This window comes from Mastomys coucha, unplaced genomic scaffold, assembly GCF_008632895.1.
Source record: "Mastomys coucha isolate ucsf_1 unplaced genomic scaffold, UCSF_Mcou_1 pScaffold6, whole genome shotgun sequence".
Classification (NCBI taxonomy): Eukaryota; Metazoa; Chordata; class Mammalia; order Rodentia; family Muridae; genus Mastomys; species Mastomys coucha.
The window spans coordinates 97,967,790-97,990,198 of record NW_022196912.1 but is presented as its reverse complement, the minus strand read 5'-3'; the positions used below and the strand labels follow the sequence as shown (position 1 = coordinate 97,990,198).

The 22,409-nt window shown below is 42.1% G+C and overlaps 1 protein-coding gene and 1 long non-coding RNA gene across 15 annotated transcripts in view; one reads left to right on the top strand and one right to left on the bottom strand.

Moving 5' to 3' along the window:
• Rgs6 (regulator of G protein signaling 6) overlaps positions 1 to 22,409 on the bottom strand; it is a 559,464-nt gene that overhangs the window by 194,795 nt on the left and 342,260 nt on the right. For all 12 annotated transcript variants that reach the window (XM_031356050.1, XM_031356047.1, XM_031356049.1 and 9 more), the window contains exon 3: positions 14,342 to 14,441. In XM_031356050.1, the coding sequence (XP_031211910.1) occupies positions 14,342 to 14,441 (100 nt within the window). The remainder of the gene's footprint in view (positions 1 to 14,341; positions 14,442 to 22,409) is intronic.
• Positions 1,353 to 15,816, top strand: LOC116079900. Of its 3 annotated transcripts, none has more exons than XR_004114200.1 (4): positions 1,353 to 1,488; positions 1,879 to 1,957; positions 9,442 to 9,508; positions 15,636 to 15,816. It is a non-coding gene; the product is annotated as an uncharacterized LOC116079900 (long non-coding RNA). The 3 variants fall into 3 exon arrangements; XR_004114199.1 differs by having other exon boundaries at positions 1,357 to 1,488; positions 1,849 to 1,957; XR_004114198.1 differs by having other exon boundaries at positions 1,365 to 1,488; positions 1,815 to 1,957.

Below are 22,409 nucleotides of genomic sequence, written 5' to 3'. Positions count from 1 at the left end.
TGTGAAGAAATAGTGAGCACACAACACAACACACAAACCACAGGGAATGTACTCATCAGTTTTCCTGGTGCTGTGATAAAATATCCCAGCAAAAGGCAGGGGAAGGATTTATTTTGGATTAGCAGTTCTCATGTATCCAAAGTCAGGAAGCAGAAAAGGTGGAAGCTGGTGCCCTGCTGGCTTTCTCCTTTGTATTCCGAAGTCCACAGCCTGTGGAATGGGCTGCCCACAGTCAGGTGAGCCTTCTAATCTCCCTTCACCTAATCTAGATTGTCCCTCACAGGCACCCCCGAAGCCTTGTCTCTAGGTGATTCTTGCTCTTGTTAAAGTGACAACCAACACGAACCACATGAATTCGTTTAATCTTCTCAACAACCACATCAACTGAATACTATTGTTACTAATGAAAGACCCCCAGAACTGGGGAGATCCTTACTCAAGTCTCAGGATGACTCTACTACCCAATGACTCACGAGAGACTGAACTTGCTGTAATCACATGAGGTTTATTCCAGATCTGGGGTGGAACTCATAGCCTGGCAGGCCAGAGGGGTTCAACCACGAGCACGAGGAGTAAGGGGTATCTCATTTTAAATTCTAAGATTCTCCAGCCTCTCACTAACAGCTCTAATTTATGAGGAAACTAAGGTATGACAAGGGTAAAGTGAAGTGGCCAAAGCAGACAGCCAGTAAATACTCAGGTAAAGATGACAGCGGTGACTCAGGTGGCATGACCAGGTAGAAACAAGGCTGTCTGCAGGGGAATGATCCTATGCTTTGGCCCAAGTGCAGAAAGAGCCTCCTACCCTTCTTGCTTGTGGTCATGCAACCATGTTTATTCACAGCCCAAATGCATCCAATTGAGAACAGGTTTTGCCTGTGTTGCTAGTTAAAGGTCAGCTCATCAAGGGACTGCCATCCATTTGTCTCACCAGAATTGTTTGCCCTCGGTGTGTTGATGAGGGGAGGATTCTCTCCCAGGCCTTCAGGATCAGCCATGTTGGATGGACGCTCTGCCTCATCCCCTCTCCTGTTTCTTCCTCTTTACAACACAGTACTCAGGGTTTAACTTATTGTTTAAAGCTGGTACTAAGGCTTGAGACAGGATTGTGTCCAATCCCAAACCAGTAGGAGTGCACCTTACTGAGATGTTGGGAGACCTTACAGAACTGTGCGTGGGCTATCTAAGTCTGTGTTCAAGTGGAAGATAGTCTTATTAAATAGAATTCTTAGGTCAAAATAACTTGGGAGGGAGGAATATTTGAACCATATTTAAACCATTTAAACCACAGTTGTTTAGAACCTTGTGGTGACAACATAAAGTGGATGAACTTTTGCAAAGTTCTGTTATTAGAATTCTTAATTCTCTAAAGATTCTCCCTCCCTCTCCCTTTAATGCCTGCATGTGTGGTGTAGCCCCCACAGCTCTGCCTTGGTTTGCCCTTAGAGGATCCATCCCCCCTTGAAAAGGACAAAGCATGAGCTTTAGGTGAGAGAATGTTGTACTGATGATGGAGTTCTCTGTCTTTTTCTTCAGTGTTCCTTGGGACTGGACTAATACTCCACATTGCCTGTTTATGACTGTTAAGAAGTGGAGTAGCTTAATGACTAGGGAACAGTCAGAAGGATCATATTACATGTATGTTTACAAAAGTGTAGCATGTGGGTAAATAACCCAGTGCCTATCCAGGCATGCTAATGTGTGATGCTGTTCTTGATTGTTAACTTGATTATATCTGGAATCAACTAAAACCCAAATGACTGAGTGTACCAGTAAGGGACTTTGTTTTTTTTTCTTAATTAAATCACTTGAAGTGGGGAAGACACACTTCTAATTTGGATTTTTAAGATGTAAAGATCTACCTTTAATCTGGGTCAGACTTTCTGCTGACAGCCTGTATAAAGAACATGGAAGAAGAAAGCTTGTCTCTCTCGGCCTGCTTGCCCTTGCTCTCCCGGTAAGTCCGTTGCTTCACTGGCATAAGAGCTTACTTATTTGGGATTTGGGGATAAACTGAAGACCAGCAGAAACATCCAGCCTCATGGACTGAACAATGACAGGATTCCTAGACCTACCATTCTAATAAATCTGCCATATATATATATATATATATATATATATACATATATATATGTACATATATATATATAGTATAATGAATATATATAATGTATAATGAATATATAATGTATATGTATTCATGTATATGTGACCACATCTGTGTACAGTGTGCCATACCTGTGTACATGTGGCCATACCTGTGTACATGTGACCACACCTGTGTTCATGTGGCCACTCCTGTGTACATGTGACCACACCTGTGTATATGTGACCACACCTGTGTTCATGTGACCACACCTGCGTTCATGTGACCACACCTGTGTTCATGTGGCCACACCTGTGTATATGTGACCACACCTGTGTTCATGTGACCACACCTGTGTTCATGTGACCACACCTGTGTTCATGTGGCCACACCTGAGTACATGCAGCCATGTACAGACAACTTGGACAAGTCTGTAGGTTCTAAGCCATAGAATCCTGAAAACCAATTTTATTGTGAAATACATCAGTGTATACAAAAAATTTAAGTACAGACATTTTAAAATTATAATAAAATGACCACTATGTTCTGATCTTCCAGAAAAAGTCTAGATACCTCTGCATCTGCACCTTATTATTTTTCTGCTTTTCCAATAAGAAAAAGCACTCGTACAAGTTTTCATTTCTACTTCTCAGACAGATACATGAGACTCCTTAAGTATCATATTACTTAATTCTGTCTACTTTTGAATCTCATGCATGTCATCTCATGGTATCTCATGGTGCATCTTATTTATCACTTCCTACTTTGTTTCTGGGTCGTATCCCACTAAGGAGTAGATAGATCTTGGCCTTCATGACTGTGCTCTTTGCCTGTGCATTTTTTCCTTTTCTGTCCACAGCCAACAGCCATGCCCAGATTACCCCAGATGTTGCTGACACAGAGAGTGGGGTTAAAAGTGTCTCTGAATACTTGCTCAAAGGCTTCCCTGGGCCATAACATGTCCCTAGAAGTGAAAACAAGAACTCATGAATATTTATGAGTTCAACATGAACAGCTACTGTCACCACGTTGTGTCTAATGAGGGTTGCCAATTCACACTCTCTTAGTTCCAGATTAGTATTTCTCTCATACACGGTGTGTACTTGGCACAGTCAAAGATGTTGAGTTTTTTCAATTTGGCAAGTTGAAATGGTGTCTTTCAATAGGTTCAGTTTGCATTTCTGAGACGATTGATGCCATTAGATAAGTGGTACGTTTAATGGTTTAATGGTGAGTTACATTTCTTCTTCTATAATATATTTGCCTGTGATTTTTGTCCACTTTCCTATGATTCTGTTAATATCTCAATTTATAGGAGTATTTCCTATGTTCCTAATGTTTTGTTTTACCAGGTTATGAATGTCTTTTCCAAGTCTGTGATTGCTTTAGGTTTTTTAAAAATGATATTTTATGATAAACAGAAGTTTATCATTTAATAAGCTCTATTAGTTATTAATATAACCCAAACAGCCCCAATAATCGAGTCAGAGTCTATGGATTGTCAGCTTTTGCATAAATACTGGGGGATTACTCCTAATCTATGCTTCTGTTTGCTAGACTGTTAATTCCCAGCTGTGCTTCCCAAATGTTTGCTGTTTGAATCTTGCCCAGGTTACTTCGGCTCCATCAGTCTGTTCTAGGGGTGCATTCCACTCGGGCATGTGCTCCTGGTCCATCACTCTAATGGAGATCTCCTGTTCTCTCTGTCTTCTTCCTCCTTCACTCTCTCCTTCTTCCCATGGTCCCTACCTGCAACCCCCAGTCCAGTAACTGAAAGTCCATCTTTTCTATTCTCAATAATTTGCTGTAGCCACCTTTATTTAACTAATAGTTTTAAATTGGGGAGGGACGTTTACATAGCATGAATCACTTGGTATATGTGAATATCTACTTGTCTGGGGCAACCAGATCTTGAGGGGCCAGTATTTAGCATTTGAATACATAGCAGCACTAGAACAACCCCCAACAGAAGTTCTTGATTTTTATCAATGTCTGAAAAGTATTAAAATCTGGATTTTTAATATTTGATTTGATTAATTTTAAAAGACATATATAGATGGGCATTGGCTATTATCCTGGATAGTGTCGGCCTAAAACATGCCAACCCATCAATCAACTCCTCCCAACTTGTATGCCTTTACTTCACAGTATTTCTGAAATATGGCATGTAGAAAGATAGGCTGCTTCTGTTTCTTGAATAATAACTTGTTTTGGGTTTTTTTGGGTTTTTTTTTTGTTGTTGTTGTTGGTTTTTGTTTTTGTTTTTGTTTTTGTGAGACAAGGTTTCTCTGTGTAGCCCTGGCTGTCCTGGAACTCACTCTGTAGACCAGGCTGGCCTCGAACTCAGAAATCCGCCTGCCTCTGCCTTCCAAGTGCTGGGATTAAAGGCATGCGCCACCACCAGTGGCCGGCCGAATAATAGCTTGTTGTTGCTGCTGTTGCTAAAAGACAGTTTTGTTACGTATAGCATTCCTAGTTGTTGCTTTCACTAAGGAATTTGAAGATCTTCTTACTCTGTAATGTGGTGTAGCTTCCATCTTTACACAGAAATCATCTATGTAAGTTTTAAACGTGTAGGCAGTCTGCTTTTCTTTCTAGTCATTTTGAAGATCTTCTTGTGCTGTTCCATGTTCCACAAGTTGATGCCACTAGCTAGAAAAGAATTTCTTTCTTTTTTACCTTCTTTGCGTTTGCCACTTAACATGAGAAAGAAGAGATAGTCTGAGAAGAATGGGTCTTCTAAATTCTCTATTATTTCCTTCTTAAAAAAATTGATTATGGGATACAATGTATCACTTTTTGAGTCCAAGATTTTCGCCTCTTTGTGTTAGTTGTTTCTGTCTCTGCAGGTCGCATCCTGAGTACTTTCTCATCTATGCTGTCTTCCATTTGTTGTTACCACCCACTTTAGCTAAGCCAGTGGACATTTTGACAGTCTCTGCCTAGAACCTATTATCTCCACCTGGAGAGCTAAAACAAAAACTCTCTGTAGACTGTTAGTTTTTTGTTGTTGTTGTTGTTGTTGTTTTGTTTTTTGTTTTTTGTTTTTTTTTTTAAGTAGCCACTTGGAAGTCCACCCACTGAGATGCGAAAACACCTACTGCCTAAAGACTTTTGAGTCTCTGGGGACTTTGGTGCCTGACCCAAACTGCAGTGTTTTTGTTATGCAAACATCTTGGAACCTTGAGATTTGCTTTCTATTTTTGTGTGACTATAAAAATCTTGGCCTCCCTGAGTAAAGTGGAACCTTGATTGAAATATTTGACTTGGTTTTGTTATTTTTCTTGCAATTCTGACCCTTTATTTCAGGTCCCTGTTCAGGCACCACCTGAAACTGCCTTTGCAGGTCACATCCTGAGTACTTTCATCTATGCTGTCTTCTGTTTGTCAATCCTCTTTTTAGCTATGTCAAAATGTCACTTCTTAGCTATGCAGTTGGACATTTCTGTTCACTTTCTAATGTCAACTACTGTACTTTTCATTTCTAGATATTCCTTTGGCTCCTTATTAGACTTTCTAGTCCATTTGGAGACTAGTTCATCTTTGTCAATGGTCATACCAACCTGAATGTGCCCCAGATTCTGGTCTGGTCTCAGAGGCTAAGCAAGGTCAGACCTGGCTAGTTCTTGGATGGAGGACTACTTCATCTTCTATCATTTAAAAGACTTCTAAAAACCTCTTATATCTTTCTAAAAATTAGATTAAATATATAAAATCATAGATATTTATTAGTTTTGATCCCCAAGGATGGTGGTTTCCTATGACAGGATCTAATCATTCTTTTATAATCTAAATGTAATTGCAATCGATTATACAATCTTAAACTCCAACATAATTCTTGATTTTCACTCATATTGTTTTTTTCATGCTTCCAAGATTATTTATTCTTATGGAAACCTTTACTTAAAATGAAAATCATTACTTAAAATGTTTTCCACTAGGGGCCAGAGAGATTGGGTAAAGTACTAGCCATGAAATTTTGACAACCCAAGTTTAATCCTTTGAGTCCTTGTAAAATCCCTGATGCAGTGGCACATGTCTGCAGTCTCAGCTCTCCTGCTACAAGATGGGAGGCACAGAGAGGAGAATCGCCTGCAACCTTACATGAGGCCAGTTAGCCTGGAACGTGCCACATAGACAGCAGCAGAACATGGAAAAGACCCTGCCGTGACAACATGGAAAGAGAGGATCAACCCCTGAAAGTTGTCCTCTGACCTCCATACATACCAAAGCACACATGCTTAAACACACACACACACACACACACACACACACACACAATGAATGAATGAATGAATGAATGAATACAATTCTTCTAAACGAAGCATCTTCCTCCAGAATGAGATGTGCTCATTTCTGGTACTGAAAGGCTGGAGAATCTTAGAATTTAAAATGAGGGCATTTAATACAAATGTATGGTGTATAACCTTTACCTAAAAGGACATGGAGGGCCACTGTAGCCAACCAGAAATATAAAATAGCCAGTTCCAGGAACCCAGAGCCTCAGGGCTCTGGTTCCCGATACCTGCCCCTCCTGAATGATCCACAATGAGGGCAGAACTAAGAATGATGGTCTAGTGGTTTATGAGACTCTCCACCATGTCAACCAGTAGATGAAGATTACATTCCTAGAATGAATGTGTTCCCCTCCCTAACTGAATACGTTGGGTCAGGTCCCTCTGAAATTTTCCACTGTTTTTATGTTTTATTTCCTTGGTAACTTTCCCTCTGTCCCCAGCTTCCCTTAAATACCCTATACTTCTTGTGTTCCGGGTCGAACTCCTCTGACTGGCAAGGTCACGAGATCAACCCCCGGTACCTGTATCCCCAATAAACCTCATGTGATTGCAGCAAGTTCGGTCTCTCGTGAGTCATTGGGTGGTCGTGTCATCCCGAAACTTGAGTAAGGATCTCCCCAGTTCTGGGGGTCTTTCATTACCTAAGGCTATACCAGAGAGACTTGAAATTATTTATTTGGAGTTCAGGGCTGCAAGAGGTTTAGTGGGATAAACTAGCAAGAGGAGACCAGAATTCAGGATTATGAATAATCCAGGGAGACTTTTCATTGTCTTCTCCTACCTGTTCTGTCCCTAGCTGAAGTCAACACCATTTCCCTACCACCTCCCCCTCACAAAGGCTTCTAGACATTTCTGTTACTATAAATGTCTTTTGCCACACCCACTGCAGTGGAGTCTGTATGACAGCAGTTCTTGAGGCGAAAAGTTAGTCTCCTGGAGCCCTTTTGCCATTCCCTAACTCGGAAGTGGGCTAGATTTGTCCTTGTGATAGTCGATGGAGGGTCTCATGTGCTTTCTTTCTGTATTAGGTATAGAGGTGCCCCCAAGGAATGATTTGCTAATAGCTAAGCTAAATTGGACGCTGCTTTCTGTCCTCCACAAATGTTCCAACATCCTAGTCTATGCTGAACCTCGGCTTGGAATTTCGTAAAAAATGTTACCCATTCAGACTAATTGCTTCCAGCATTGTTAGGGAGATAGTGAAGGAGGTCCGACATTGGAGTTTACTAAATAAGAGTTAATTATCCCAGGGCAAGTTCAACTAAGAATCCTCATTACAGTCACATATGGCAGGCCACATTAGAATTGCAGCTGAGTCACTCCCAGGAATTAGATTATTGTATTGTTCTTGGTAAGGTTAGCAAGAATGGGACCCCTGGGGCATATCTCTGCTAGCCCAGAAGATTGGCATAGTTGGGTGTTTACTAAGGACCATTGGGCTATACTATACAATAGACTGGAATGGAAAGTCTTTGCACCTGGCTTCTAAGATTAAGATGACCTTAGATAAAGCTGACTTTCTTTCAGTTGCAACCACTGTTCCTGTCAATTTACATGTATATACTTTTCTATAGAACCATTGTGCTTCAGATGACCTTGATGTACCTTGACCATTATGTTTTGCTATGCCGCCTGACTTTTCTTTTTTTTTTGTAATGACCATAAAAGTCTGATGCCTACTTTGAGAATACACTCAGATTCAACACTCCCTTGTATCCGTGTCTATGTGTCATCCGCCAACTCCTTGCTGGCCTGATTACCGGGACCTCGATTTCTCCCACGGGTTGAGGGACCCTCGACTGACCCGGCCCGCGGCACACTTTCTCATTTATATACAACACAAGCTCTCTCTCTCTCTCTCTCTCTCTCTCTCTCTCTCTCTCTCTCTCTCTTCTTCCCTTGCTCTCTCTCTCTCTCTGTGCCTATTTCTGTCTGTCTCAGTCTCTCTGTCTTTGTCTCTCTCTCTCTCTCACAACACACACACACACACACACAAATACACACTCACACACGTTTTAAAAATGTAGACCTTTGCCAGGCAGATAGATGTTCTGTGAGAAAAGCTACTCCTTGTGCCAGCTCACCTACTAGATTCTTGCTTTCTGGTTCATGGCCTGTAGAAATGTCCTCTACATGGTAACTGCTTCAGCGAGCTGTACCAAGAAGTGTCATTGTGACATCTAGATGGTCCTGTGACTAAGCACAGAAATCCAAGCCTCCTGTTGTCACTTGAGACTGTGTAAACTCAGACCCTGCCATGAAGTGATTTTCCTTTTTCCTCATTATTTTCCTCAAAAACTGTTTTTATAAAAAGTCCAATCTCTGTCTCTACTGTTGAATGACACCATGGTCCAAATCATTAGCTTTTTATCTAATTGTACACTCTTCCAGTTTAAAAATCCACATTCTATTTACATCTTAACTTCTTTCCCATCTACCAGCCCCATTTCAAGGACTTCTTGGTGAGACAGCCCTTCATCTTTCCACTCTGTCTGATCCCAAGAGTCACAGGGGTTCTGGCACATCATGTCACTTTGTGGACCATATTTAGTCATTGGTGAATAGACTCCATAGGTCTCTGGTTTAGGAAGCAAACCCACAAACTCCCAGATGTATCTGATGGATATTATTATTATTATTATTATTATTCAGAGGGAAGGAAGGGTTATGGGTTCAACAGTTCAATAAGAATCCAGCCAGGAATGGGGGGTCAATCCCCACTTTCTGTATGACCCATGATCATTCCCAGTATTTCTGCAGGAGCCCTCCTCACTTTGTTTATTGGGAAGAAACATTTTGATCCTGGAAGGATTGTTTAGAAAATCAGATACAGTTTAGATGCATGTTGTTTGTTTGGTTGGTTGGTTGTTTTGCTCCAACCTAAAGTTCTACTGGGGAAACATGCTCCCTAGCTGCAGCGGCGGGTATGAGGTGGAGCTTCAGTCAGGAGGGGAAGGATTAATGCCTTCCCCTGCAATGGGTTGTTTGTGGTGTGAATTTGGCTCCTTTTACTCTTTCTGACATATCTACTTTTCTATTTTCCCTCATGACCTGAAGCTAAGGAGGCCCTCACCAGAAGCTGCCCAGATTGTAGCACCAAGCACCTAGACTCCAGCCGCCATCTGTGAGTCAGAATAACGATTGTTGTCCTTTATAACCATCCAATCTTAGCTATCCAGTTCAGTAATAGAAAATGGACCCTGAAGAATGCCTTATTCCCACTGCCCCCACTGTCCATCTTAGCAGTACATTTACACATGCAAGCGTAAAGGTAAGAAGGTTCTATGTACTATTAATAGTCAACAGAAGTTAGCTATTTTAAGCTCAACATGTGTTTCTATTTATTATTAATTTTCAGTTAGAATAGCACTCCAAGGACATATACCTGAGGAATATGCAGGGCAGAATGCTGTAGAAGATACTGAGCGGAAGATGCTCTTGCGTCTAGAAAATGATGTCTTAGGAGCAGAGAGAGTAGTTATGAGTTGTACCCTAAGTTTTATATAAAATACTTTTGTTAGTCTTCCTCCATGCAACTCTTTATAGTGTCTAGAAAGGACAGCCAACTTAAGGAAGTTGGTAGCCATTGTGCTCAGGGACCAGTGCCCACACTAGTGTTTTGGTCCTTCCTTTAAAACAGGCTCATTATCTCAGAGTCAATGACAACTTATCTGGATTTCATTTTTATCTCACTGTAAAACATTTTGTGTGTGTGTGTATGTAGAGATGTTTTAAAAAAATAAGCTTTAGAACACAATTAGCGGGTTATATGATATATTTTCACTTTTAATAAATGAGCTGTCCTTCATTCAACTTAGGATTTCTTTTCATAAGAGAAAGGAAAAATCAAACAAGGGAAAATGTGGAGAGATGAATTAATGTGACATTTAGAGCCAGATTTTAATGACATGAAGGGCAAGAACATCAGAGCTCTGCTTTTTTCCTTCCACAATTACAACTTGACATATTTCAGGATGTTGTTACTAAAATGAACTTCTTTAAGCAGAAAATAAAAAAGTACAACCGTGAAAGAGAAGGTGTGATAGCCAAGTCACATTGGTCGGGGCAGTAAAAGTGGAACTCAGACTGGCTTATGCACCGTCGTCGTTCCTAGACTTGGCAGGAAGAGGCTCCATACTTTCTTCAGTCCAGGCTGCCAGTGGAGCCATGGAAGGCAAGAGTGAGAAGGACCTTAGACAACACTTAATCCAGATGAGAAAACAGAGGCCCAAAGAAGCTGGTGGTTAGCTCAAAGTCACAGAGGCAGTTTGCAGCCCTGCACACTCTCTCCAAAACCTCTTACCAATAAATGCAGTAGAAAAGCCATAAAATGTTCACATTGCCATCAAGCTCAGTGAATGAATTTGTGGGCTAAGACAAAGATAGAAATGCACATGGGCAAATCATGCTGGGATGTTTTAAATAAACATATGTGTATACCTGGAATATTTTCTGAAATTTTTTTGTACAGTAAAAGGAGAGCAAACTGAGTATAATTTTAATCAAACCCAGACTTCTTTTCTTTGATTAGGAGAGGGAGGTAGAATGGAGATGAATGACTTGAAGCAACAGGGAGGCAAGGAACTTTCAATTCATTATAAGGGAGAAGTTTTCAAAGGTCAACGTTGTCTGAGGCTGGGATGAGAGATGAGAACATTCATCATTGGAGGTTATTAAAGCAGGATCTCGGAGAACTTGGCAGGGATTATTAGGCTTCCAAATACAGACAGGCTGTAGAGACAACCTGGGAAGCTGCTGAAAACAGAGATTTCTGAGTCCAAGCCCAAGAGGGTGCCCGGGGACTGTATCTTTAAGAAGCCACACAAGTGATTCTCTTGTTTAGAGAAATGCATAAGGCATTTAAGGGAATGTTGCAACTTAAGAGTCTACAATTTTGTGTATGAGTGGTTTGTAATGGGTAAGGAATCCAAATTCAAGTTTGGGTTCTGTCTCTATAGGTTTTTTTTTTTTTTTTTAACATACTGCATCATATCATGGGACTCAGATTTCCTGCCTGTAAAACCAAGTGAGATTAGATGTCTCTTAGGGCTCCTATATGCTAGGAATTGGATTTCTGAGGTTAGCTTGGAGGAGATTAATCTTCAGATTTGCTGGAAAATTCTTTTGGACATTCAGGCATTGGGGAATTATCTTGGAATGGCTGTCAGTGGCAGCTGGGCAAGGCTGTGTGATATGGCCGCTTTCATGGAGTTGGCAGGCATGCTGCCCAGGATCTGTCTGTCTCCCGCTGGACAGGTGGAGAGTAGATAGGGTTGGAAACTGGGAACTTGGGAAACTTGCCTCTTGCTTCAATTATCATCTTTGTGACCCAGTTACTATTCAGGAAAGGAGATCTGAGGAGACTCATCTGCTATCCAGAGAGGAGGGAGTTGGAGTGACATTGAAGTGACCTTCTGTGGACATTGTGCTTAGAATCTACACCTCTGCATGGGGAGCTGCTAAGGCATGGCTCTGTGCTTCTTGCAAATGAGGCTTGCTAAGTGGATGTGTCTTGGTGATAATCTGATAATGGATTCTTCTTTGTCCTTGACTTTGCTCTCCCTTGCCCATCCATTTCCCTCACAGGAACATTTGTTTGCTAAGTCTCACCCTTGCAGTTCCTCATTTCTCATCTTTTAAGAATGCAATTGTGTTAGAATAGTTTGCCTTTCTTCTTCTCCTAAATATGCCCATCTCTTATTTCAGTATATTACCTTTGGGGCCTTCCCAATCCCAACCTAGCTAGACACAGATGGAGTAGCAGGCATTTCTTTATCAACTTTACCCAAGGATTATCTAAGAATTTACTTAGGAGTTCCTAATAGGAGGAGTGAAAAAAATTTCCTTGATATCTCAATGGGGGAAACTTTAAACTCAAAGTCACAGAAGGTGTGGGCCAGCAGGTTATCTCTTAACTAGGTAGGAAGTACCTTATAGATAAATACATGGAAGTTGTAGCATCCTGTCAAGTCCCTGGACATCATGACTCCTCCATTTATACATTCTCTATAAAATGTCTCCAGATATTCTATCCCTCATTTCAAACTTTGTCCTAGACAGAACCATCCGATGCTCTTCCCAACCTCAACTCTAGCCTGACCAACACTATTCTTGGATGTATTTTCTCAAGCTCACAACTTCCATAAGCCTATATACTGAGCCAAGGAATCTCCTCTACCTGATACAGCTTACAACAATATAAGATATCTTTGTTTGTTTGTTTCTTTATCTTTGTTGTTTCTTTGATGCATCTATTTTCAGGTATGATGGCACACATTTGTAAATCTAATATTTGGGAGGTTGAGACAAGAGTTCAAGGCAAGCCTAGAGTACATAGCAAGTTCAAAATCAACTTGCTCTAAAAGGGGAAAACCTCTCACAAAGACATGTTTTCAGATCTAGTGAGTAAATACACAGGAGGCATAAGCAATGTCTACATCTCTAAGAAACTGCCAAACTCCATTCAGAGTAGCTGCAACATTTCACACTCCCATCAACAAGAAGAAAAAGCTCCAACTCCCCCATGTCATACCAGCATCACCCGAATATTTTAAGTTGTCATTCTAGCTATCATGGTTCATGACAGATACCTCATGCTGATGGCTCCTCAATTTTAGAAAGCAAATAGCTACATTTTGGAAATAAAAGAACCACCAAAACTTTTGCCTAAGTCCATTTACTTATTTGTTTGGATAGCAAGGGATATACAATCCATAAGAAAGCTATGAAGAAAAACAATGACTTATTTAACCAAAATAGAGGACAAACAGGGAGGGGAATTCAATTTATTAGCACTTAATAAGAGGACTCTGCTAGACAGTGGTGGCACACGCCTTTAATCCAAGCACTTGGGAGGCAGAGGCAGGTGGATTTCTGAGTTCGAGGCCAGCCTGATCTATAGAGTGAGTTCCAGGGCAGCCAGGGGTACACAGAGAAACCCTGTCTCAAAAAAAAAAAAAAAAAAAAAAAAAAAAAAAAAAAAAAAAAAAGGACTTTAAGATGTTGATGTTATTTATAAGTCAAAATGCTATGTGACTTTTCTATGATTTTTTTGTAACTATAGGCATGTCTAACATATTTTAAAATAAAGATTTTAAGAGAGGGCTGGAAAGGCAACTCAGCAGTTGAGAGTTCAATGCTGTTTCGGCTGAGGGCCTGAGTTCAGTTCCCACACCCACACTGGGAGGCTCACAACCGCCAGCAACCCCAGCTGCAGGGCAGTTCACGACTTCTTCTGGCTCTAATGGACACCTCTACTTGTGTATGTATGCATGTGTGCACACACAGTTAAAAAAATAAAAAGTCTTAATTTTTAAAGAAATAAGCTTGACTATATTGAACCACAAAAAAGTAACAGAATGCAGAGCAATATTTTAAAATTCCTTTTTAAAAGGAGTTGGAGCACAGTAGATTAAAAAACTTAGTAAAAGCATTTTATAGAATTTGAGCATTTCTTAAGACACAAAACTTTCCTATAAATGTGCTTAAATGGAGCTAGGCATGATGGTACATACCTGTTATCCTAGCACTGGGAGACAGAGGCATGAAGATCATAATTTCAAGGTCAGCCTGAATTATATAGTACAGTCACGTTCCGAATGAAACTGGCAAACAAACAAGCCCCAACAAAATGAAGCCTGCTTAATGTTTATGAGCACGTTTGCATTTGTTTATAGCCACAGGCCACACTGCTAACCTGTCAGTTCATCTACCCCCAGAGGCAGTAGCTACACATGCTTGAAAGGCTCATAACACTACAGTGCTTCTTAATGATGTGCAAAGTGTAGGCTTTTACTAAAAACCAAGACGAAGAGGGGCTTTGAGTCAAGATCCTCATAGACGTTTTCATGTTACTCTTCGGATCCCTAGACACCCATTGATATGGATCACTATTTAAATCACATAAGTCTTTAATAGTCATTCTGGTTGTCACTGACACCTTCTAAGGATATGTTACCTGTGACGACACTGGGGATTTTGGAGAGAAAGCTCTTAACTGTTCTGATGGGCACACCCCCTGTCTTGTCATCTTGCATCTTTGTAATGATGTCCTCGATCTGAAAGAGGTTGAAGAGAAGAGGTGTTAGTTGTTTTCTTGCATGTTTGTAAGAAAGGAAGCCTTTTTCAAATAGTCCCAGTGTGTAAAACATAAGTGTTAATAACAGGCGTCAGGGAAAACCTGGGTCAGCTGGGAAACAACCTCAGTGTCTACTGGGTGTGAGGACATCACAGCGTGTTCTGTAGGCACAAACCTTTACTGAATAAAGAAAGGAAGAGAAGGGATTCGGGTCATGAATAGGAGGATACCAACATGAACATGATGGGTGATGAGGTTTCTCCTCTTTCTCAAAGTAAATTTATGCCATAAAAAACTATTAGATTTGACTCTGAGGAAATGGCAGTTTCCTAAGGTTCACCCTAAAATGTCAACACAAACCAGTCATTGGGAAGTTCAGGCAGGAATGCCTTTGGGAGAAAGACCACAGTGGGCAGCAGCAGTCCTATTGGTGGAAACAGAGCAGGGGAGTGATCGGCTAAGGAGGACACACACCTATAGACATGGATTCACAAGCCAATGTAATTTCCTAGGCAGAAATGTCCACAACAGGATCTAGGAACATTTGTAACAAGGATATAGATCTTTTTGTTCTAGGAGGTGGAGTAGCTAGAGAAGGGGAGAGGCTAGCATGTACGATTGACATAGTTTAATTCTGTAACTAATAGAAATATCTTGGGATGAATTCTCTGAGTCAGTCCTTATTGGGTTCACATAATTTTAAAGACAGAAACTTCAGCTATAACTTCCTTTCCTCGAGTTCCACATGGTATGATGGCATTTCAAGGGTAACTGAGTTTCTCAAAGACACGGGACTAGCAATGGCTTTGGTAGCAGTAGATGTATTGTTAGATAGAGTTAGGACATGCTGTAATATCATTGCCACCACTAAGACGGTAAGAATGCCTACCAGGTATTCAGAATACATTATCTTCAACACACATAGAATATACTTGCTCACAAGTCTTTGATTAGAACTAGACACCCAAGCCAGGACCGAGGGCACCATACCTTCTGGTTGCCAGGAGCGGGAAACTGAACATCTGTAGTCAATACCAATGGCAATGGCAGAGGCTAAGAACTGTCTCAGCCGTCACCAGGTCCTGTAGGTGCCCAGTGGCAGAGCCAATTTAGAGTCTAGTTTTAGATTCCAGGGCTCGAGTTTTTAACCCTGAGTTACTCTGCTTTATAACAGGAGTCACAGAAAGCCAGCCAAGCGTGAAAGCCACCCTTCCCTGAAGAGTTCTTATTTTTCCTGCAAAAGTACTGAGAAAGAAGGGCTGAGGATGCGGCTCCAAGGCAGAAGACTTGTCTAGAATGTGAAATACCCTGCGTCCCATCCCAAGCATCACTAAATAAATACATGAATGAATGAATGAATGAATGAATGAATGAATAAGAGACTGAGAAAGAATCCTATGACTCTGGCCCTTCAGATGACAGTGAGTATCTCACAGGCAGGAGAGTCTTTCTGCAGCCTGATAATCTATGTTCTATTTAATTACAGTCTAAGAAGTACTCTAACTCCCATTTCCATTATCTACCTCAGCTACTGCTCGAGTCTATGCTAAACTCAACCAAATAACCACCCAGAGTATCACTCATCAATGGCCAAGGAGAGCTATTGCTAGAAAAATGATCACATTTTAAAAGTAATCTAGCCTTTGATCTAATGTGCTCTTTGAAACCAGAGGCATCCGTTACTTTGATGGTTGCTGTGAGAAAACCAGAAACACCTTTGAGGATTGGTGGGAAGCTGATAATTCAATTCCGTTAGACTTCTGATAGGCATTAGACAGCAGTGATATTCACTCTCTGCCGCTGTGGGCCAAATGGGAAGAACTGGCTGCACAGAGGAGTTCCCCATGTCTCCTTTCTCCTCTGCCCAGTGGCTTCACCATGTGATGGAATCTCAGAAGGATGTGTTTACTAAAGACATCTGGATCTCATTATGTTGGTCCACAATATACCAAGAAGTGTACTGCTCGTCAGAGGTAGTAACCAATCAAAAGACCAGTCTTGCTGAGTGTAGTTGCATATGCCTGTAATCCCAGCACTAGAGAAGTAGAGAGGAGATCATCACAAGTTCAAGGTCAGCCAGGCTACAGAGTGAGACCTGGGTGTCTAGGTGGGGCTGCAATAACAAAAGGACTGCCAATTGCCAATTCCTCACTGGACTGTAAAAGGGATTCCATGCTGAGCCTTTCACAGCATCACAAGTACAGAGAAGGAATTGCTGGTCCTAATGCCTGACTCTGCTGCAGTATTGATAACACTGTAGTTCCTGCCCTGGCCTCGAGGTGGACATAAAATCTGCCTACTGACCTTTGGTCATGAGACTTGCCTGGCTGCTGGTCCTGAATGCAGTGTGATGTGTGCTCATCAGGTGCCTGTGCATGCCAGCACTTGACCTTAGATAGTCGATATCCCCCAAAATATGTGACATATCCTCAGTGAATGGCCCCCTATCTTAGGCAACTCAGCTTCCTTGCTTACTTGGAAGTAAGAAGCCAGTGTTTCTATGCCACTGACCCTGGGATGGTTTACTTTACAGCAAAATATAGTGAGGCTCTGACAAAAGGCACTTTTTAAGAATTGCCAAAGCCACAACAGATATTTGGCAGGCAATCAGAATGGATATATTAGATTTAGGGCGCCTTTGGAACCAACCCCTTTACGAATGTAGAAATTCAAGATAAAGACAGCATTTACCATCTACTTTAAAACACTCATATACTGTCCTGGCTAATGTGGCTGATTCCACCCTTGTGTCAGACAAGGGTTTGGCAGCTCTACCTGATGCTGGACCATCACCCACTACAACACACTCTCTCTGAAGCTCCTTGTCATGGATTTTGGAGAATTTCCCAAGAATTTACAAGAGAGCCTTAGGAACGTATAAGAACACCGAGAAGAATCGTCAAATACCTTAAACAGATGTCTAATTTGCTTCTCAGTCTTAAAAGTTCTATAGTAAAGAGGGTCAACATGGAGGTTCAGAAGGCCTCAGAGCTGGTACATGACAAAGCTGCAATTGCCACCCAAGTCTTCCCGAATGCAGGATGTCATCAGGATCTATCAAGTTGGAACTTTACTGCCCTCTCAGCTCATTAGAAAACCTTAGCTACCACCCTTCTTCATCTCCCTGGGGGTGGGGGAGACAGACACTGACTTATATTTTCCTGACTGTTCAGTTGCATATCATTTTGACAACTTCCATTCCCAGGGAACAACACAGTAAGTTTCCTGACATCCTTTGATTATGAAGACCCATGTCTTAGGGAACATGTTTGGACCTATGTGCCCCTGTGCCAATCAAGGAGCAGGTGGCCCCTATCTGACAGCCAGGTGAAGCAGAGAAATCATCTGGCCAGCTTGGTTGGTTCTGCCTGGGTGAGCCTCAGTAATAACGGGGCTCTTCTACAAGGAGCTCAGCACCCAGCACAGGTACAGGACTCCTCCAAATAACAGAAGGGCAGCCACCATTACACTACTCACTGGGCTTTCTTTTACATAAGCAATAGACACGATTCACTGAATTAGTGCTGAGCATGCCACCTTGAGACCACATGACTGGACTGGGGTTTAGAGAGACCTGCAGCCTCTTTCAAAGTGTTTCACTTCTCTAGGGACCTCACGATCCTGTCTCTATGGTTATATGTGTGTTTACTAAGTGGATAATCCAGTTTGAAAATATGAGAGGCTGTTTTGACCCGCCCAATGCAAAACTGTATCTGAGGGGTGACAGCATCACAGGTTGGAGGTAGGATTGGGTAGGATGGGGAAGTCCTGATTTTTTTCACAGACTACACTAGACGGGTGATGTCAGAACCAGACAAAGATGTAGGTAGCCCCAAGAGCCCCTGGCACCAGCCCTTCTTGGTCAGCTCAGGCCTGCTCATCTCTGCCTTTCTGGATGACATTCCTGTCCAAAATGATAAAGGGGCCATGTTAGTATTGTTTGTGCAATTTAATGAGCCAATGAACTAATTTATTTATCTCATGCAGTGTTTCCTCAGCAAAGGATTAAAAAATGTCAAGTGTGGGAAAATTATAGTGCAATTATTGAAAAGAAAAATGCCTATAACTTTAAGGAAGGAAGTTATGAATTTATAAAAATTATGACCACATAAACAAACTGATGCTCTGGGCCTCTGGCATGGAGACCTTCTTATCCAAGTGTTTCACCTTGACTTTGCAATCAGCCACCTGGTTCTACTTTGGCTCTTGTATTTAATTAAAGACATTCTCTTTCCTCGTGCCTGTGAATGAGTGAAATTGGTTCTGTGGACACCCTCTTGTCAGCCCAGAGGCAGGAACTTGAGCTGGCTGATGACAATCACAATTCACAATGTGAAATGTGTATGCTTCACTGAGCTTGATCTCTTCCATCTGGCTCCCAGAAGATCACATTGTATCTTTTTGTCCATAAAAAGAAAATAATAGAACTGTTATTTTTCCAGCTCTTAATTGTATTCAGGTTCACGTAACTACTTTTAATGTCAGGCCCTGTGTTAGTGTCTATAGTTAAAAAGGCAGGTGGGTGGGCTCGGGGGGGGGGGTTGTCCAGTGGGTAATGTTCTTGCTCTATAAGTATAAGCACCCAAGTTTGAACCCCTAGAGGTTACATAAGGCTGGGCATACAGCATGTATCTGTAACTCTAGTGCTCCTAAGTGAGAGGGAGGCAGAGATCGAAGAATGCCCAATAGAAGAATGGGTCAGTTACTCTCCCATATACAGCAGTGAACAATTATGGAGACACTGTCTCAAACAAGGTAGAAGATGAGAATGATCTTCTGACCTTCACATGTTCACCATGACACACATGCACCTGCATCCTCACTTATGATTGCTCATCCATATGCATGTCTGTCCACATGCCCACATGCATTGTATACACACACACACACACACACACACACACACACACACACACACACACACACACACACATTGTATACACAGCATACCAAAAGCAGGCAGAAGAGTCCATCATCTTTCATAATGGACACTACGGTTAGTGATTCAGGGATCCAGGCTTGTGGGTTAAGGATATACTGGAGACAGTGAAACACTAAGAGATGGATTCCAACATTTTGGACTCACCACCCATTTTTGCCGTCCCAGTTCAAGGCCAGAAATGAATCTTGGGATTTCATCTTCTAGCTATAGCAATGCTAGTTAATGGTTTTGAGGGAAACTGATGTTTGAATCCCCGGGTCAGTGATGACAATACTAGCAGCCTGCAAGTTTTCTCCCCTAGGAACAACGTTTGGGGTGGCAGCTGACATTGCTACAGTGCCTCATTTCATGGAGAAGCTTCACATCTCTGTTAATGGTCAAACAAAATGGGGGGAGGGGAGGAGTCCATATTTGTTTCCTTCCAGAAGACCCCAATAGATATTGGCTCAAATCTCAGCCCAAACAGAGTCACACCACTACCTTGAGCTACAAAAAAGGATGGGGAACAAAGATGCTTGGCTTTTCCAGCCCCTATAGCACATGGAGGCATGGGAGGAGGATAGAATGGAGGGGTGTTAACCTACCAGCCTTATTTGCTCCAAAGAACCTATAGGTATGAACATTCATGATGACAGGAAGGAGGCATGCCCGGGCTCCTCTCTGACCTGTTTTCTACACTGTTACCTGCAGGATATTCTTTTTTTTTGTTTGGTTTTTGTTTTTTGGAGACAGGGTTTCTCTGTGTAACCCTGGCTGTCCTGGAACTCACTCTGTAGACCAGGCTGGCCTCGAACTCAGAAATCCGTCTGCCTCTGCCTCCCAAGTGCTGGGATTAAAGGCGTGCGCCACAACTGCCCAGCTCTGCAAGATATTCTTAAAGGGGGAAATGCTCACATTTAACAACATTGCTTAAAGTCTGTTTATAGTGTCATAGAGTATCTTGTCTGAAGCTCTTATAAGACCTCTGTCTCTTCTTGATTTCAGTTATCATATCAATTTGTATTTGCGTTTCCCATTAGACTGTTTTGCTTACCGTGGAGCCCTCATTAATATTAAGCATTCAGCAAACAACTCAAGTGCTCCACCACAGTCCAAAGTAAATTCGGTGTTTACACCCAAGGGCATCTCGATTTGAGACTGCGTTCCATAAAAAGACATATCAAGATTTCATAATGTTTAATAACTACATGTAAGGAAAAACTCCACAGGCACTCAAGCACCAGCTGAGACCGGAGATGGCTCTCCAAGGATCAGGCCTGGCAGGCCTCTGGGCTGTGCCAGGCAGATGGATGAAAACCACTGGCTGCTTCCGGCTATGGTTTTACTATGACCACATGCACCGTTTCCTAAGTTACTTTCACGGGAACATTTTCTCCCATTTAATTGAAGAGAAACACAGAGAGAATGGGATTCCAGGACATCTATTGAATAGCTTCATGACACCTCAGGGAGAGCACCTTTACCTCGAGATCGGTGGGGAGGCCGAAGCTGGACGCAGCCTTGTCTGTTTTTGTTTGTTTTAAGACACCGGAACCTGCTGTTGCTCTGCAGAACAAGCGAGCTGACCCCTTGGGAGGGCTGTGTACTGCACGGGACTGGAGTGTCTGACCACCGAAGGCTAGCCATAATGAATGGATCACAGATGACACTGGCCAGTAAAAGTTCCCAACACTTCTGAAGCCTTCAATGCTTCATTATCATCTCAGGTGTGCGTGTCACCTGCTTCTGGACTTTTATTCTTTACTGAACAGCAGGCCAGTGTTGGTGCTGATGGGGGAAGGAGGTAAATAGTCCAAAGACACAAGAGACTAGTCAAATAGTGAGATGAGCGCCAGGAAAGCCGGGTGTTCTTGCTCCACATCTGGCTGCCTGGATCTCCACATCAGTGGATGAAGGAATGCCCAGGGGGAACTGGAATTCATCTAAGCATTTAATGAAGTGGAAAAGGGTACAGAAAGTAGCCCCATGTCACATGTATATTAGTTTAATATACAGTAGGAAAAACAGAAAAATGCTCTTCTCCAACAAATGAACACACCCTAATGCCTGGGACCTAAGACTGTGTTGCCTTAGGTGGTACCAGGATCATGAAAGAAAGGTTAGGGGCCTGGAAATGGGAAAGTGTTCTGGATTTTTCAGATGTGCCCCATTTATTTACAGTTCTCAATAGCATAGGGCTTTCCTTGTTATATTTGGCTAGAGAGTGGTATGAGAGTAGAAAAGGGTCAAAGACAGGATTTCCCATTTGCAATTCTGGAGGAAGGAACCAGAAGCCAAAGAGGGCAGGCAACCTCTGGAAAAACACAGATTCTAAGAACCCAGGCAAAGAAGTAACAAGCTTGCCAGCATGTTGCTTGTAGCCCAGACAAACCTAGTTCAGATGTCTGATCTTTTGGAAGCTTCATTGTTCACAAAGCTTGACATTTATTATGATCATAGTAGAAAACAAATACATATTGTGCCACTTCTCCACCTCCCCTGCTAGTAAATGTTAGATACTCTACATTGTTTCCAAAATCAGGTTAGTGCACCACCTGGTGGGGCTAGGGGGAGAAACCTTCCACACTGCTTTCTGTCATTTGGAACTGGTCAATCGCCAAACTAATAGTCAGTGAAGACTTGTCACAGCCCTCTTGGGAGGATGGCAGGGATTTATGGCAAGTTATAAATGTGTCCATTTAAAACTTGATGCCATTTCCTCCATGGCTTTCTTGGCCTTGGACCAGAGAGATCAGAGGGCACTCAGGTGCTACTAAAAACCGTTGTCTCCAGCATCCCATTCTACACAAGCAAAGACTGAGGCCTTTCTTCATTCCTCACTCCAGATTTTACATAGTCACGTATCATGCCAGAGAGAATGGAACGTGAAGGCCAATACAGCCGTCACCCTAAAATGCTCCAAATTGGAGCATGAGGGCCATTATACTGAGTTGTTACCGAGACAGTCAAATGTCAGCATGTGGACTGCCTCCCTCTTCTCACTGCTGAGAATGCAATGGCCTTGTC